This window comes from Mytilus californianus, unplaced genomic scaffold (assembly GCF_021869535.1).
Source record: "Mytilus californianus isolate M0D057914Y unplaced genomic scaffold, xbMytCali1.0.p SCAF_5, whole genome shotgun sequence".
Lineage (NCBI taxonomy): Eukaryota > Metazoa > Mollusca > Bivalvia > Mytilida > Mytilidae > Mytilus > Mytilus californianus.
Genome location: NW_026262701.1, coordinates 70240020 through 70258806, shown reverse-complemented (window position 1 = coordinate 70258806; position 18787 = coordinate 70240020). Strand labels below are relative to the sequence as shown.

Here is an 18787-nt window from a genome sequence, read left to right as displayed (position 1 = left end):
ACTGATGTATTATACAGATATCATATAAATTGTACATGTACCTGTAGAAAATGTATTAAATAATTAGGTATAAATTCACAAAACAAATTTTTAAAATCATTTTACTTTGACATACCTCATGTTATCAGTAAAGCAATCTATTACAAATGGAGCTAACTCTTCAAGATTTAACCATAAACTAAAGTAGTAATCTGTATGGAGAACACACCATGAATGAGGAGCAGTTGTCTTGTTTAGTTTTGCTACAAATTCACTTCCACCATCACCAGGTACTGAAAAATATTCAAAGAATTGAAAATTAAGTGAAGATTTTTTTCTATGTAGTTTCCAGTATCCAGTCTTAATTTCTTACTGTCCTTATATCAGCAACTGAGCAAGTCAAAAAAATCTTTAGATGAAAAAATTCCACATGTGTATTAAAGGGGCATTAGCTACGAGATATAAAAAAAATAAAAATATGATTTTTTTTTTGTTCAATCATTAATGAAAGTGAAATAGTGAAATAATAATCCGCTTTTAGCAGCCAGTTTAGTTCAATTTTGTCAAATTAAGCTAAGAAACATCGCTGATGAATTATTCACTTGCAAGTGAATAATTCGACCTCATTCAATCCATATTCATGTGACCTTCAATTTAACCCATTAGCTAGAGATTGGTTACACATGTATTAGTCGTGTTCTGCCATTAAAAGGAAAAAAATGTCAACTTTGAAAGTGAAACAAAGCCTGTTGTTCAGTGGTTTGTCGTTTGTTGGTGTGGTTCATAAGTGTTTCTCATTTCTCGTTTTTTATATAGATTAGACTGTTGGTTTCCTGTTTGAATTTTTTTACACTAGTCTTTTAGGGGACCTAGCCCTTTATAGCTTGCTGTTCAGTGTGAGCCAAGGCTCTGTGTTGAAAGGCCGTCCTTTAACCTATAATTGTTTACTTTTTACACATTGTGACTTTGATGGATAGTTGTCTCACTGGCACTCATACCACATCTTCTTATTTATATGAACCATTTCATTGACTGATTCGATCCACAAAAAATCATTCTTATACAGGTAAAAACAATGATAAACTTATTTTTTTAACCAATAACATGAAATCAAACACACCTAGAAAAGTCCAATTGCACGAGGTCGCTATCTATTTATATTTATGTTTATGTTTATGCATGTTATGTAGGGTTACATGTATGTGACCATCGGCAGTCTTTGGAAGGTCGTCTCGATGGTAAATCAGATGGTGTCTAGACTAGTCTACACACGAAATGCTGATATATATTATCCCGTCCATGCATTGTTAATTGTTTATTTCAGACTTTTTGTAATTTGGATATACGTTTTAGTATGTTATAGATCAAACATGAGAATTTGAGTCAAATTGGTGAACATGAATTTGACAACTAATGCCCCTTTAATGCTGCATTCCTTCACTGAAATTCAAATATCTTCCAAATTGAGTTTCATTGTCGATTTACACACTTGGCTTATTCATGGCCACAATGGGGGAGGAAGCCACAGACCCTGGGGGTATTTAATTACCTTTTGAAAGCAGGTAAAAATTATAAAATGTGTATTTCATCTTATTTCCTAATAACCTTTATTTTTGACGTATCATATCTTACATGCATATGTCTAAAGACATTTTGAATTAAAATTCATTTCGGTACTTTATTGTATTTAACTTTTCCATCTGATTTGATGTGCATAAATATACTTTAAAAATAAAGATTATACAAGCTAATTGCAAATTGTTTGATTTTTTGTATCTTATCTTTTCCATCTGAATTGATGTACTTTAAATATAAGGATAATATGCAAATTGTTTGATTTTTGTGAGATTTTTACATTCAACCTTGTATAAAATGTGACTTTTTTGTCAATCATTAAAACTTCAAGATTCTATAATTTATTTTTACCAAAATTTCACTCTTTTTCTTATTACATATTTCATGTGATTGTCATTAAATGATTGGATACACAAGAAAATGTTTATTGTAGTCAACAACTACTGGCGCAATTTTACAGATCTATAAACATTGTTGGGCTGATGTTTAGACAAGTTGTATATATATATATATATATATATATATAAGTCTAGAGATTTGCACAACGATACTAATATAAGATGGTATTATACGAAGATGTTGTTAATAAATCGTGTTGACAAATATTTCGGCTTAACAAATAGCCTTCTTCGGTGTCAATTATTTTAACAATACTGTATTGTTAAAATAATTGACACCGAAGAAGGCTATTTGTTAAGCCGAAATATTTGTCAACACGATTTATTAACAACATCTTCGTATAATACCATCTTATATTAGTATCGTTGTGCAAATCTCTAGACTTATATAATTTTTTCCTTATCTGCACAGTATCGTCTATTCTAGACGATCCGGTACATAGTAAATTTGCTGGTTGGTCCTTTTTATAGACTTCTATATATATATATATATATACAAGTCTAAATTGAAAACAACATTCAAACCTATGATTTCGTTGGATAAAAACCGCAATTTTTATACGTGTGCATGCAAAACAAATTTCTTGTTAGAGGGGTCTAAATACAGCACAAACAACATTTTCAAAAAGACCAAAAAAGTATATTTTAACAAAACGCATTTGACTAACAGGTCGAACAACAAATGTTCTTAAACCCTGCTGACTGCCATTGGCGATTGCCAAATAAACGGATCACCGATGTTATAAATGGATCTTAATTATTTGTTATTTGAATGAACTGATGCCGTTTGTGGTGAAAACTATTGAGGACATTTGTCTTGTGTTTTATGTGTTTAATAAATTTTGAAGATGGTCACCGCACCTGACAGTCTCTATAATGGTGTTTGTCTTTATGAATACAGAAATAATTTCATTGCAAATAATTGAGATATACGTATTATTTTCCGTGGTTGGTATTAAGGTGTCGTCAGAAAATAAGGAGCTAAGAGTACATAAATGATTTATTTTCGGTTGAACAGAGTGAATTGAGAAAATAAATCTATATACATGTAAGAAAATTAAATCCTTTTTTTAATAGTTCTGATAAAGATTACAAATATACTGAAGTAATCATAATAATTCCCATGAATAGAAATGAATATCTAAAACATGTACAGTACATTTTGTACATCAGGGATTGAAGTTAAAATTATGGCATGGTAGCCAACAGCTTAAAATTTGTAGCCAATATATATACTACATGTAGTTCTATACAAAACAGCAGAAATTTTAGTAGCCCACACCAAATTTAAGGGGCCATTAGCGAGCGGGCCCCTGCTAAATTCAAACCCTGGTACATGTACATGTAGCTATACACGTCTGTGTCTTTCAAATTTCAGTTTTATCAATTCAATGAACTGCCCCAGTTACAATGTAACTTGGGATCATTTGGGGGGAAATTTGTCATAGGAAATTATGAAGATATTTGCATTGCAACCTCAATTATTTCCGGGAAAATGCATTAATTGGAAGATTGTGCATTCCCATGAATATAAAATTATAAATAGATATCTACATGTACAATACCTTTTGCATAATTATCATTATGGCCTATATTTATTGTAACACAAGGAATTTGTATACAAGAAACTCAAATCATTGTTCTGGAGTGAAAATGCATTTCAATTGATTAAAAACTATACATGTTCTTTAGAATTGAATTCTTCTTTTTGTAATTTAATAGAGGTGTACAAGTATTGAATGTGTGCACATTTTTTGTATGAAGAGCAGCCTTTGGTTTGTTTTAAGGTTGTTCTGAAGAATATCTGTACAATGTATGTATATTTTGTAGAATCCTAAAGCATGTATAGGCTTTATTACAAAAATGACAGAGAGCACAATTGGTCCTGATTGCGGCTTTATAGCTTGCTGTTCGGTGTGAGCCAAGGCTCCGTGTTGAAGGCCGTACTTTGACCATAATGGTTTACTTTTACAAATTGTGACTTGGATGGAGAGTTGTCTCATTGGCACTCATACCACAACTTCTTATATCTATTATGGTGCCACTTTAAAGCTTTTCTGTTGACTTAGCTGTCACTACAATGTATGCTGTCTACATGGTTGTTCCAGTCAACAGCAGTTCTGATGAAGAAGAAATTCTTAATTTGGTCAGTTGATGAATACTGGATTTTAACTGTTTTTATATTGACAATTGATGGATTGATTGTCTTTCCACAATGTTCGATATACATGTAATATAATACAGTCTTGTACTTTTTTTTTTATTGAATTTTGTGTCTTCTTGGCTTAGGATTATGTGATCAGAAGATCAAAGGCGGCATTGCTGGTACGTATACCTTGCCCTTAACAACCCTGTAGAAAAATATCAACTTCTGTTGTTTTGGTCTGTCTATGACTGAGCATGTGCAGTCATACATGAATCACAGTACTGTATCTTGTTTTGACGATTGATGCAAGATTTTATCTGATCTATCACAGCAATATATATATATATACCTTTTAACATCGAAATGTATTAGAGAAAAAAATATAAATTTGAGACAACTTCGAAAGATTTTCAGGTTTTTTAACAAACGAAACAAGTTAGTAACGTCATGTTTTTCCCCACTCATGCTTCACATCTGACATGTGCATGTGCAATTTATCATTTTTTCATCATTTGTTCGATTACCTGGAAGCTTCAAAACAAAGATGTACATTACCTAATATCACAGGATTCAGGATCTTACATTCACAATAAAAAATGAAGAATAAACAGGTAAATATCAAACGAAACATGTTTGATAAAAAATCGTAATTTAAGTCGTTAAGTAAGATGTATATAAATACAGAATCATACTTCCGGTTGGAATGATTTCCGGAAAGGAAACTTGTGACACGTCAAATGACAATGAGGTCACATCTTTTCTTAAAGCGGTCACAAATAATAATAACGCACATTATATAAGGCATTTAACTTATACAGATTCCCTCTCAGTATCACCATTGACCGGATGTAGGACGAGAATCTTCTTTTATTATTTTCTGTTTTACTGCCGTGACATGACCAATAGATTGTTCAAGTATTCCGAGTGGTCCAACATGTCAAGGAGGACCAATAGATATGGTATTAATCCCAGTTTACAGATTGATATGGTCAATTTAAATTTACTGACATTTCAGCTATTTTCCTTGTTTATAACATCACAATCTTATCATGGAAGCATATTTTCAGTCTTTTTGCGCAGGTATACTTGTCCCTGAAAAAATATCTTTTTTATATACTTGTCTCTGAATATTTTCAGGCCGTAACCTACATACCTTAATCAGAGACATATATAGGTCTCTGTCTGAATATATTGAGGTATATAGGTAATGTTTTACCTTATACCTTAATATATCAAGGTTTATAGCCTATAAAAACGGTTAAAAAAAACCCAGAGACTGTGCTATTGTGTGCTACCCTTCAGTTATTCTTATTTCTTGCTGAAAGAACTGCAAGTAGGTATGAGCAAGGATACGTCAAAAACAAACAGCTGAAAACATAAAGAAATTATACTGCAAACGCACACAAATTTGTTTTTAGATTGCAATAATTAATAATAGTTCCAGCTGATGACTGGCAAGCAACAGAAGACTGAGAATTTACCAATTATAAAGTATTTGAAAGTCAATTAGAGACATACTAAATGCAATTGTACGTCTATCTAATACGGGTTTATGGTCCAATACAACCTGTCGAGTTTCGGGGGAGGGGGTAATCATTGGAATGATTGGTAAACGCCTTCGGATCGTCCGGCTTCATCCGGACTAGGAATATATTTAGAAATAAACACGACAACCAATTTTACTATGTTATGCGGATGAAAACAAATATATACATATTTTATCTTATATTATCGGTCAATCATCACTTACCAGAAGGAGCTTGTGATGTGCGTTAAACCTTTATTTGGATACATATAGTTGATATGATTGATTAGATAACAACACCGTTAAAACATACTTTTCAAAATAAATATATGCATAAATTTGGCACACGAATTTCTAATCGAATCAAAGTTCTATCTCTTTTTTCAGTGAGAATGCTTAAAAATACTAATCATTAATATTTATTCAAATTCAGTTTCTTTATTATTATTTCATATCAAAAACTGTCATGACTCAAAAGGCTATCGTAAAAACTTACAATATAAAACATATATGTTTTACCCGAGTCATTATATATTCACTCATGATTATACACTTCTAGTATAGTGAACACAAACTGAATATTAATTTGTTCTATGACATGTGCAACACGCTGAGTTCAATACTTAGCTTATCCAGATATAATCTAACAGAAGAAGAGATAACTCATGATAAATTAACTTAACTCTAAAAATGCCACTGCTTTCAAGTAACCGATCGTTCATGCCATGGCAATAGTACTTTGTGCCCAACTATATTCAAAATGATTTTTACCCATGAATTTAATATGGTATTATGAATTGACAGTTAAAGAAACTTCACTTTAAATATGAAACGAGTTTCTTGTAATTTTAATGTCATCGAAATTATTGAACCAATGCATAAAATTGAGAATGGAAATGGGGAATTTGTTAAAAAGACAACAACCCGACAAACGAGCAGACAACAGCCGAAGGCCACCAATGGGTCTTCAACGCATCGAGAAAATCCCGCACCCGGAGGTGGTCCTCAGCTGGCCCCTAAATAAAATTGTGTACTAGTTCAGTGAAAATGGACGTCACACTAAACTCCAAAACATATAAATGAACTAAAATTAAAAAAACAAACAAGACAAACAAATGCCAGAGGCTCCTGACTTGGGACAGGCGCAAAAATGCGGCGGGGTTAATATAAAAAAGAAGATGTGGTATGATTCCAATGAGACAACTCTCCACAAGAGACCAAGTGACAAAGAAATTAACAACTATAGGTCACCGTACGGCCTTCAGCAATGAGCAAAGCCCCTACCGCACAGTCAGCTATAAAAGGCCCCGAAATGACAATGTAAAACAATTCAAACGAGAAAACTAAATAAAACATGTTTGTGAGATCTCAACCCTCCCCCTATACCTCTAGCCAATGTAGAATAAAGAAACACATAGCAATACGCACAGTTAAACTCAGTTTAAAAGAAGTCCGAGTCCGATGTCAGAATAGGTAACAAAAGAAACTAAGTAAAAAGACAATGATACATAAATTAACAAAGGACTACTAGCAGTTACTGACATGCCAGCTCCAGACCTCAATTAAACTGATTGAAAGATTATATGTCTTCATCATATGAAAATCAAGTACAATCCTTCCCGTTAGGGGTTTAGTATCATACCATCATAAAATATATGAGAAGAACATAACCCGTATCATGCCAACAACTGGTTTTAGAATAAATGTGTTTATTTCCGATGCAAAGACCCTATGAGTGAATCAATATTAATACCAAAATATGCAATCCTTAATGACCTGACAACAGTATCGTAACTATATCCCTTCCAAATAAGTCTGTTTAAAGGTTTGGTTAGCTTTTGAGGTGAATGCCGACATTTTTGTGCTTTGTAAAGAATATTACCATAAAATACCTGAACGTATAAGATGTCTGCATGTTGATTTATATTTACGAATGATGTCCTTGTACTGATGATAAAATTTAGTAAATGTTTTGACTAGTTTGTGATATCGAAAACCCTGGTGTAAAAATTTTTCAGTGATACAGAGATTTTTTTCGTTGAAATCAAATATGTTGTTACATGCATGAGCGAATCGAACAAGTTGAGATATATAAAAACCATAAGATGGTGACAAGGGAACGTCACCATCTAAAAATGGATAATTAACAATAGGAAATGAAAAATCATCTCTTTTATCATAAATTTTGGTATTAAGCTTCCCGTTAAAGATATAGATATCAAGATCCAGGAAAGGGCAGTGTTCATTGTTAGTATTAGCTTTATTTAAAGTCAGTTCGGCAGGATAAATCTCTTTAGTGTACATACTGAAGTCGTCATTATTGAGAGCCAATATATCATCTAAATATCTAAAAGTGTTATTAAATTTTTGAATCAGATGTTGTTTCGATGGGTCTTTGCTGATTTTAGTCATTAATTGTAACTCATAACAATACAGAAACAGGTCCGCAATAAGTGGTGCACAGTTAGTCCCCATGGGAATTCCGATAACCTGACGATATACGGGATCTCCATAGCGAACAAAAATGTTATCTAGTAAAAATTCAAGGGCAGTTATAGAATCAAAGCATGTCCAATTGATGTAGTTCTTTTGTTTGTTGTTACTAAAAAATGACCTAAAAGAGTTTGAACATATATATTCGCATTCCGACTTACTAAATGCCCATTTAATCAGGTGTGTGACTTTTTTCTTAATAAGATTATGAGGCAAAGTGGTATATAGGGTAGAAAAATCAAAACTTTGAACAGATTCGAAATCACCAATATAAGCATGCAATTTATCAAGTTCCTCCGACGAATTTTTGACACTCCTAAAGTAATTAATTCCACTATTTTCAAAGGCCTTATTTGAACAATTTATTATCAGGTTTATGATTGTACCAAGTGTACTGTAAGTAAAATAGATAGTTTAGTAGTGGAACAATGGCTTGAAGACGAAATAAATCTATATTTGTAAGGAGTTTTGTGCAGCTTCGGAAGCCAGTACATAGTTGGAACTTTCATTATATTTGGTTCTGCTTGTAAAGAGGTAGCTAAAAGTTTATGTTTGTTACAGATGTCATTTTCAGAAAATGGAGTCAGTTGGAATGTTGGTGAATTCGTGATTTCCTTTTTTAGAACCTCAATGTAAAATTTACGTCAAACAATAATGATATTGTTAGCAGCCTTATCAGCCGGGACAAAAACAAATTCCTTGGCGAGTTCTTTTAGCTTATGTTTGATACGAGAAATAGGACTATTATGGTTGTTGTTAGGAGTAAAATGATCTTTAAAATGTTGAATACGTATATTGACTATGTTCATTACCGAATTAAAAAAAGAATCTAATGATTTCTTGTCAGCTTTTTCTCGTTTTATCCATTTAGAGCAGTAAGTAAGCAGTGAGTCGTGGATGATGTTACGACACTCATTCCAATTAATAATTGACGGGGGACGATATTTAGGTCCTTTACTGAGGAATGATTTCAACTCTCGGTCACGAACGATGTTAAGGTCTCCTGTTATAACATGGGAACTGGGGCCATAAATGTATTCGGAATTACTGCAATTTCATGAGGTAGGTGTATTGTCACTGATATTAACATCTTTGCACACTTCGCTGTAATTAAACACATATTTCCGGGTAGATTTTTTGTATATATATATACTAAACGAAGTCCTGTATGCACGTTATTTTTCATATTTATTACGAATCTATAGCGCATTATCGACTAATGTTATTTCATTCAGTGGTTCAGTGTTGATCGCAAGCTAATTAATTTTCGAGTCTGTTTACGAAGTTTACCGGATCGTGACATTGATGCTTTTATTTTAGTCTTTCATAGTTGAAATAATTCAACCTATATATCATAGATGGGTACATTTTGAACAAATACACATGGACGAAATTAACACAATCAAACCAAACTAAAAATAGAATGTCGTATTAACACCCTTAACATCTTAAAGCTAACCGCTAATTTCTGACCAAGTCAATTGTTTTTTTTTTACGTAGCTGACCAAACAGACAGGCTGAAAGTTATTTAAAAATCATGAAAACATATTCTATGGAAGAAATATTTCCAACAGTCCAGCCCAAAAGGCTGTCTGAATTTCCTTTGTCGCATATAAACATATTTACTGGTAATCTGAGGGAAAATGAAATCAGTATTACACATGATAATACTGATTAGGAAAATAGCCATTCATGCAAATCCCGTATTCGGAACTACCCATTCTTCAGATTATTTTCAAGTTGCGTAAAATCAGTTGGACCCTCAACATCCCCTAATTTCAAGTTTACCATCACTATTCCTTTTTAATAGTTTCTGAAATCGTCACCTCTTAAGCTTAGCGAAACAAAAAGGAAGTTGTGAATTTCTTCTAGTTTCAAAATTTTTCATTTTTACCAATAAGAAAATTGCTATTGGGAACATTGCATAAATGAACGAATTCGCCATTCTATAATGAAAGTGCTATGAATTCGAAATAAATAAAATGAAGCCTTACTTCATGATGAGAAATATTTCGAAATAATCGATAGCCATTCTAATTAAGATGATTTCGAAATCAACTCTGATATACGATATAGATTTTACGGGAAAAGAGAACACATGCTAATGAAAGGCATCCGCACGGTAACTGGAGAGAAAACGCCAGTCATGGTAAAATCGAAGTAAATAGTACGGTCGTCATTACTTTGATTTTCTTGTTGTTCCATACTCAATTTGCAATTTTAACATCTAAATCTATATTGTTCTCTTAAATTTGCCTTGATATGCTTGGAACACATTTTATAAATCTGATTCATAAATATATCCAATAATTTGTAATAGTAAGTGTAACAATAAGGAGATGTGGCATGTACATCAGACATCATTTCGAGGTTATATTTAAAATAATTTCTGGAAACAATACTATTATTGTGTTTCTTATCTTGACTTCTCGGAAGTATTTCAACGATGAGATTCAAAGCTAGATCAAGATGGCAACTGTTCATACCGTCGTTCTAATTGAAAATTTTAAGATAAACAAATCTTACAACGAAAAAGCAGCATATATAAGTATTATAAACGCTTAAACTGCAAAAGGTTTTTGACTATTTTTTATACTTTTTTATTCGAGCGTCATTGATAGGTTTTTGGTAGACGAAACGCGCGTCTGGCGTACAAATTAATAACGCTAGACTGGTATCTTCGAGTTTCTTACGTAAAGTATAATATTCTTCCCAACTCATTCGCTATTATGGCCTTGTATGACTCGAGTGGCGTTTTATATTTCAAGGAATCACTTATAAATTAATAAATCAGATATTTCGTTAGACAACAAATTAATTCGAATCTTTACTAGAAAAGTTTAAATAGCAGCGCATTATTTTGATTGACATAGTAAACTGCAGCTGTACAAAACTGAAATAATTGATGAAGTATCGCAGGACAAAGAACAAGTAGGTGGTTTATCAAAATTCAAAAAGTATTTTGATCACGCTCGATCACTCCCTGAATTATGTATTCAGATTTGCCGAAAATATCGCTTATTGACTGTAATCTTTCTGTGCGAACTGTATACGAGGGTCGGGATGACGGGTCCTTCATTTCTGTATTCTTTCAACTTTTAGGCCATTTTTGTCTATTCTTTATATTTTTTGCCCATTACTCTCTATTCTTTATCTTTTTGATCCATTTTCTCTATTCCTTATCGTTTTCGCCTGTTATTATACATTCTGCAAAACCCCATCCAGACCTACCTTCACATGTCCTGTATCAAGGACAGATGGAAACATTTGACACCATGAGTTCAACTTGCTAGGTCACTTGAGTTTATTTAAAAATCAAATTCAACAGTTAGCGACAATGGAATGGTTCCTCCCATTTTTGATAAGAATGATTTCATAAACAAACTTATATAACAGTCCATGCCTCTGTCCACGTGAGGTGATAAGCCGCTTCTATAAAACCATGTTGCTAACAATTAGTGCCTTAAATCATCAACACCAGTATTCTGAAAATGTGGTACATCGTATTAGTAGCCGCTGTAGTTTCTGTTGCCAAAGCACAGGTGTTTGGGGCTCTGGGATGTCCAACAGTAAAGCCACAGGCCAGTTTCGATCTCCAAAAAGTAAGTTCCTTTTATTTACAGAAAATGTTTTTTTGCGACAGTGTAGAAGATTAGCCATAACCTTTATATTATATATGATTCTTTTGATTTTAATAAGATTTTTGTATGTGTCTGCATTATTGTTTCGTTATTCTTTATTATTATTGTTATTATTATTATTATTATCGATTCGAAATTTCTTATTAAACCGAGACGGGGTAATAGGTATATATTCCATGTAATGCAATATTTGAATCAGTACGAGATACGTTTTTGTAACTTAATGTAGTTTTTTTATATTAATAAGGAGATGTGATATGAATGCCGATGAATCAATTATCCACCAAAGATCAAATGACCTTTTTTAGCATATTTTTACTCCTCCTTCGGTGACACGTTAACACATTTTTAAATGATTTTTCTATATTTCTGTTCGATAAATGTTGGAGTGCAAATCATATATTTGATCATTTGAACCGTCCTTGCAACGAACTTGGCATTTAAATAAAGATATTCATTTATCATTAATATGTAAATGTAAACGTATTTGACAGGCTTTTTTTTTTTGAATATTTACAGTATCTTGGTGATTGGTATGAAATATACAAATTTAAAGCCAATTTTGAAAATGGACAAAAATGTGCCCATGCCAACTATCAGTTGAAAGACGATGGTCACGTTAGAGTCAACAACTCTGGAAAAACTTCGTAAGTATGGTAATTTAAAACACTTGCTACACAACGTATATATATAGTGCAGATCTGTCACACAGGCACTCTTCTACAGGAGTGATCCCTGTTTTTTCAAACTAAATTTCAAGATTTAAGATTCTGTACTTTTCTTGCATTCACTCAATTACACACATGCACAACAAGAGGAAATAAAGTAACATATATATGAAACTTGCAGACATGTTTTACAAATGATTCATGGCAATGAAGGCCATATGGTATTTGACTGGACAGTCATCTAAACAGATATGGATCGAGGCAAAGCACAGGTTCACATAGTTTTTACGGAATGTGCGACAAGAAAAAAAAACCTGCTTTTTTATCCGAAGTGACACAAATTGTTTGTATATTATACTGTTTAAGTGATTATTATTATAGGATTAAACACATGTTTTCTAGAGGTTATTGATGTGTAAACTTGGGCGATTAACTCGTATAGTTTGTGAGTAAGCGACCCAGTTTACACCTCAATTACCTCTAGAAGAAATGTGTTTAATCCTTATAATTCTTAGCCAAACGTTTGCAATTTTTTATTATTATTTTTTTGTTCATTGGCTTCTATTTACCATCAAATGTACAATAGACATGTCGTAACTGAGGAGTTCGCCGCCATATTGACTTTTTGAAAGTCATAAATGTACGATTGATGCAATAGAATTTAAAATGAAATATCACATACCTCAAAAACGTCCTTTTAAAGAGATATTATCCGAATTTGAAGCATACAAGTAACGGAATAATCTTCAGATTGAGAGTTTTCCTTCGTATGACTTCATGTTTTGCCATGACATTAACATGGTAAGATCATTCATGATATTTCGCGGAATTTTATTTTATTTAAATTTCATACATTTTCCACGCTTGAATGCATTATTTCTTTTTCTATGCATAAATAAAATTATGTAATTTGTTTTTCAATCTCAATTTGCTTACTACCCCTGATCACATGCATGTGTACAACGCATGAATAGATAACAGTGAAGGTTACGAAAGTAGTTTCGGCAACATGGTTTATCAAATTGTAAACCAAGGGGAAAACTTCTAATGGACCAATCCAATTCAAGTATTTGTAGATATGCAAATCATATAAGAATTATGTGTTGGATGAAATAACACTTACATATCGACACATACGGTATATAATAGTCTCCTATTTAATAATTATTTATTTTCATAGTGACGGTAAAATGGTACAAGCATTAGGAGACCTGTATATGCCAGACTCAACAAAGCCATCAAGTCTGAAAGTTAAATTTGCTAGCGGTAAGTAACTAATCTGTTCAGCCTTTAGTACAGCTTCTTTCGTTTTCTAGTATTAACTCAATATTTCACATTTTTGCTTAAATAATGTATTTATATACCTTTTGGCTTTGGACAAAGAAAACGAACCCATAAACATTGAAGTCCCTATCAATCCTTAATTTAAAATAAAATATGCATTCAGATATTATAGCTTTATATAATAATGTTATGCGATCTAGACAATTAAAAGACATTATTATCATATTTTCGGAACAACCTTGAATTTGCATCAGTGGGATTTTTTTCTCAAAAGGGTTGATTTTGCTGTGGTTTAGGTTATGGTTTAGTTTAGTTTAGTCTAGTTTTAATAGTTTTGATGATCTTTTTATTTCCCGCCCTTTTTATGTTTGTGGAAATTACATATCTTCTTTTGTTTTGTTTCCAGCTGCTCCATATGGAAATTATGTCGTTATTGATACAGATTACACTAACTACACCCTCATATACTCATGTACTAGTATTTTGGGAATCAGTCATTTTGAATTTGCATGGATTTTGGGAAGGCAGAGAACAATGGACCAAGCACTTGTAGATAGACTTTTTGCCGAACTAAAAAGTTATAATGTAGATGTTGGACATTTTATGAAGGAAGATCAAAGTGGTTGTTAACTAAAAACTATGTGATATTTGTATTATTGTTTTGAAATTTTGCATTTGTTATGTTATATTTGTTTTTTCTATTGACTAATAAAAAAATAATGATATATATATATTCTTTATTCCAAAAGCAATACAGCTTATAGGTATCAAGTGCAATAAATATTACATTAACTATAGTAAGCAACAAATATTACAATAAGGTAATTCATTAATATACAATTCATACAATTAAAAACAAATGTAGGAGCATGACATTAATTACATGTAGCACAATTTAACAATCTTAATTAAAGTATGATATACACATTCAACGATTACGAATTTTTTCGGCAATACATAAATACTTCCCAAAATTATTAAGTTCTTTTATATTACGAACAGATAACAATTGTATAAGTTTAAATACTGATGGATTTCTCCAATAATAAAGTTTAATATACTTCATACGAATATCTTTGTATCCAATACATTCCAAAATAAAATGATATTCATCTTCAACAGAATTACAGTTGCACACATTACATATTCTTTCGTTTCTGTTTATATTTAAAAACCTTCCAGTTTCAATGTTTAAGTTATGTGCATGTATACGGTACTTGCTTATTAATGGTTTATATCTGAAATTAACAGGTCTACTAAGATAAAACTGCAAACCATGACTGTCATATATGTATTTGTAAAACTGACATTTAGAAGACTCCTCAAAAAATGACATTGCTTCAGATATAAACCTATCAGTAACACGCTGTTTGAAATCAGCTATAAAAACATCTACATTTAAAACATTTTGTGTCAACCAGACATGACTTAAGCCAAAATTACATAATAAATCTCTTATTTTACATGACCAATTCAATTTATTTTTACTTTTTACATTGCTAGCCTCCAGCATTTCTGCATAACAATTTTTCAGAATACAATTGTCAGTTTTTAACAATTTACACCAATATTTCATCATTTTATAGTATCTATGTACATACAATGGGACTCTACCTAGTTCAAAATACACCATGTAATTTGTAGTACTCTTTTTTACTTTCAAAATCCTCTTTAAAAAATATAAGTGAAGAGTTTCAATGTCAATTGCTTTATGGTATCCCCAAACTTCGCTACCATAATTCACTATGCTTGAAACATATGTATCAAATAAAGACAGTAGTGTTTCTGTATTGAAAAAGTCTTCTTGAATTTTACTGAATAAACTAAAAACAGCTTTTTTACCTTGATTTGACAACATTTTCTGAGTATTCGTAAAAATACCATTATAATTTAACAGTATACCCAGATATATAAATTCATCACATAACTCAATATTCTCTCCATTAATGAACCATTTTTCTTCTGGTTTGATAACACCTCTGTTTCTAAATACAACAATCTTAGTTTTTAACATATTTATATGTAAATTATACCCTTCAGAACATATTTGTACAACATCTATCATTTTTTGAAGATCGTTTATATTTTCGCTGAAAATAACAGTATCGTCAGCATACATCAATAAGTAAAGATTGAGCATTTTCATGTCATATGAATGACAACCCTGTTTTATTAATTCTATTTCAATATCATTGACATACATAGCATATAAAAAAGGTGATAAGGATTCCCCTTGCATTAGACCAATGTCACAGTTAAAGAACTCAGAAAAATTTCCCTCATGTTTAACACATGATTTCAAGTTAGAATACATTGATTTTATTAAATGTAACAATTTTCCGGTTATACCACATTTAGCTAATTTCATCCATAATTTAAAATGCTCAACACTGTCAAAAGCTTTTTTATAATCAATAAAACAACAATATAACCTTTTTCCGTTTCTCAAAGATTTTGATATGATGGAATGAAGAGCAAATATTGCATCATGAGTTCCGTGGCCAGGTCTGAATCCGAACTGCGCGTCTGTGATGATACTGTGTTCCTCGCTCCATTTCAACAGTCTCGTATTGATAGTGGCTGTAAAAAGTTTTCCTATATGAGACACTAATGATATACCTCGGTAATTTCCAGGGTCATTAACCGGACCTTTTTTAAATAACGGCACTATTATACTTTTCACCCAAAGTTCTGGGAAGAATCCAGTACATAAAATTACATTAAAAAGTTTACACAATAAAGGTAATACAACTGGCTTGCTTTCAATTATATATTCGTTCACAATATTGTCCACTCCTGGAGATTTATTCTTGTTTAATTTTCTTACATTGTCTTCAAGTTCCTTTTCGGTGAAAGGTCTGTCTAATTCTTCGAAAATGCATGAGTTATCTCCTTCTATCTGATCCTCAGTACTGGTATCATTGTCATCTTTAGACATCAGATTTTTAAAGTGATCAAAAAACTGTTCTATTGAAATGTTACTTGAGAAAGTTTTTTTGCTGTTTTTAAATTTTCGGTAAAAACGTTTCGGATTCGATTTTCTCATTGCGTTAAACATGTTTCCTTGTTTGTTTTTATAATTTCGTTTCAGTTTATTTTCCATAACTTTGTATTTTTGTTTATCTAAGTTCAGTTTTAGTCTATTTTCCTCGGAATGATTTCGGTTAAACTGCATAAGTGCATGCTTATAGTTTTTATAAAGTAATTTGCAATCATCTGTTATCCATGGTTTGTCTTGCTTAAGGTTCGAATTTGTACTCGGTTTACGACCAGTGCAATTATCACAGCATATTGTTCGTTCTACTTCTTTACGTGTATATTTTTCAAAAATATTTGTCAAAATAACATTCATTTCATTCACAGCATTATTAATAGCATCAGCATCTTCTGTAATACTTTTGTGCAGTTCTTCAAATTTCTGTGCATTATGCATTAGATCTTCTCTGACTTCATTCCTGAACTCTTCATTCCATCGTATCGTATTATACTTTATTTTTTTACATGTACATACAGTTTTCTGGCATAAATCTTTTAATTTAATATCTACAAATAATGGAGCATGACATGAAAAAGTTGTAAAATTTCCTACAATAAAACTGTTAACAATTGAAAATGACTCGGGTTACAAGATAACAACATGTAATCTATAACACTACAACCATTTTTATTTTGAAATGTATACTGTTTACTTGAGTCACCAAAACGTCCATTACATATCCTAAGGCCAGCAGATTTACACAAATTTAATATGCGTTTACCAAAAGAGTTCGGTGTTTTTAAATCTTCAGTCAATCTATTAACTAACGGTACATCCGCAGTATACTCAATTAAATTGTCAACTTTGTCCAGTAATTCTCTGTTTAACCCGTCTTGTAAAAGATAGTCTGGTTCATTACCCACTCGGCCGTTTAAATCACCAATAACGGAAATGTTACCAAATTTTGAATAAATTTCAATTTGTTGTTGTAAAACATCGAAAACGTCAATATCATACTTTCTATAATAAACATTTTTATCGGGTGGTATGTATATAGCACAAATATAGAAATTTTCATTATCGAACATTATATTTTTATCAATTTTTATCCATATCATACAATCAATACAACAATCGATAACTTCTAAATAAGACTTTAACCATTTCTTATAGAACACTATTACGCCACCCCCCTTACACTTTTCTCTTTATAAATATTTCTTTTCATATCCAATTAAATTGAATTCCTTAGGGCATTTGACCCAACACTCATTAAAACATATAACATCGTATTCACACAACATATTTACAAATTCTTCGTCTGCTAATTTACGTAGTAGGCCCTTTGAAATATTCCACGAGCATATTTTTAAATTTTTCGAAATTGATTTTTCACTAATATCATCCTCCTCGGATTCCTATTTCTCCCATAATTTACCATCGACATATAATTTATCGTCAACTAAGTAAGCTGAGAGTTTTTCTTTTCTTTTCTGGAACATCACAGGTAGCAGTTTTTTCCTTTTCTCCAAAATTTCAGGTGGGAATTGCTGACTTATTCCGAAACCGGTACCCTTCAAACGCTTTGACATTTTTCGTACCATTTCACGGTCTGAGAAGTTCTTAAATTTTACGACTATTGGTCGCGGTTTAACTGCCTCTTTTTTCAACTTTCCTAAACGGAACGCACTTTCAATCTTTATTGCTGTTTTTGCATTTTCAATTTTAAGTGTATTCTCACAGAAATCCAGTATGGTATCAATACAGTTTTCATTGTCTTTATTGGTTTGATGATCTAAATGTCTATTTTCTGTTTTACCCGTTACACCCCCCGTTGCACCCGTTACACCCCCCGTTGCACCCGTTACACCCCCCGTTGCTTCGTCCACTTCGTTTCCGTCGGTTTCCATGTCAGTATTAGAACTTTTTTCATCTATAGCAAAAAATAATAGATTTTGTCTCAAACTTTGTATTTCTACACCAGCTAGTCTATCTTTCACATCATTATTTACCGATTTGGTTGTTTCAATGTTTTTCGTTAGCTTGTCAAGTCTACTTTTTAATACTTTGTGCTCGTCGTGCACATTTGACAAAAACTGAG

General features: G+C 31.8%; 3 protein-coding genes across 11 annotated transcripts in view; 2 read left to right on the top strand and 1 right to left on the bottom strand.

Moving 5' to 3' along the window:
- The window catches only part of LOC127701319 (phospholipase A2 group XV-like), a 131160-nt gene extending 126366 nt beyond the window's left edge, over positions 1 to 4794 (bottom strand). For all 8 annotated transcript variants that reach the window (XR_007981978.1, XR_007981972.1, XR_007981973.1 and 5 more), the window contains exons 1-2: positions 4654 to 4794; positions 116 to 272 (exon numbers count right to left, since the gene is read on the bottom strand). Coding sequence is in view for 1 of the 8 variants with exons in the window: in XM_052205205.1 (XP_052061165.1) it covers positions 116 to 272; positions 4654 to 4729 (233 nt within the window). In the remaining 7 variants the exon portion in view is untranslated. The remainder of the gene's footprint in view (positions 1 to 115; positions 273 to 4653) is intronic.
- The window catches only part of LOC127701343 (plasmanylethanolamine desaturase-like), a 429461-nt gene that overhangs the window by 273891 nt on the left and 136783 nt on the right, over positions 1 to 18787 (top strand). The gene's annotated exons all lie outside the window — the stretch shown is intronic.
- Positions 11559 to 14434, top strand: LOC127701359 (apolipoprotein D-like). The gene is made up of 4 exons (XM_052205254.1): positions 11559 to 11718; positions 12277 to 12404; positions 13606 to 13691; positions 14116 to 14434. Exons 1-4 carry the CDS (start codon positions 11608 to 11610, stop codon positions 14337 to 14339), a joined length of 549 nt encoding a protein of 182 aa, XP_052061214.1. The 5' UTR covers positions 11559 to 11607; the 3' UTR covers positions 14340 to 14434.

Coding starts and splice junctions, on each gene's coding strand:
- LOC127701359 (XM_052205254.1), top strand. CDS start 11,608: ATGTGGTACATCGTATTAGTAGCCGCTGTAGTTTCTGTTGCCAAAGCA. Junction 11,719..12,276: donor CCAGTTTCGATCTCCAAAAA/GTAAGTTCCTTT, acceptor GAATATTTACAG/TATCTTGGTGATTGGTATGA. Junction 12,405..13,605: donor AACAACTCTGGAAAAACTTC/GTAAGTATGGTA, acceptor TTATTTTCATAG/TGACGGTAAAATGGTACAAG.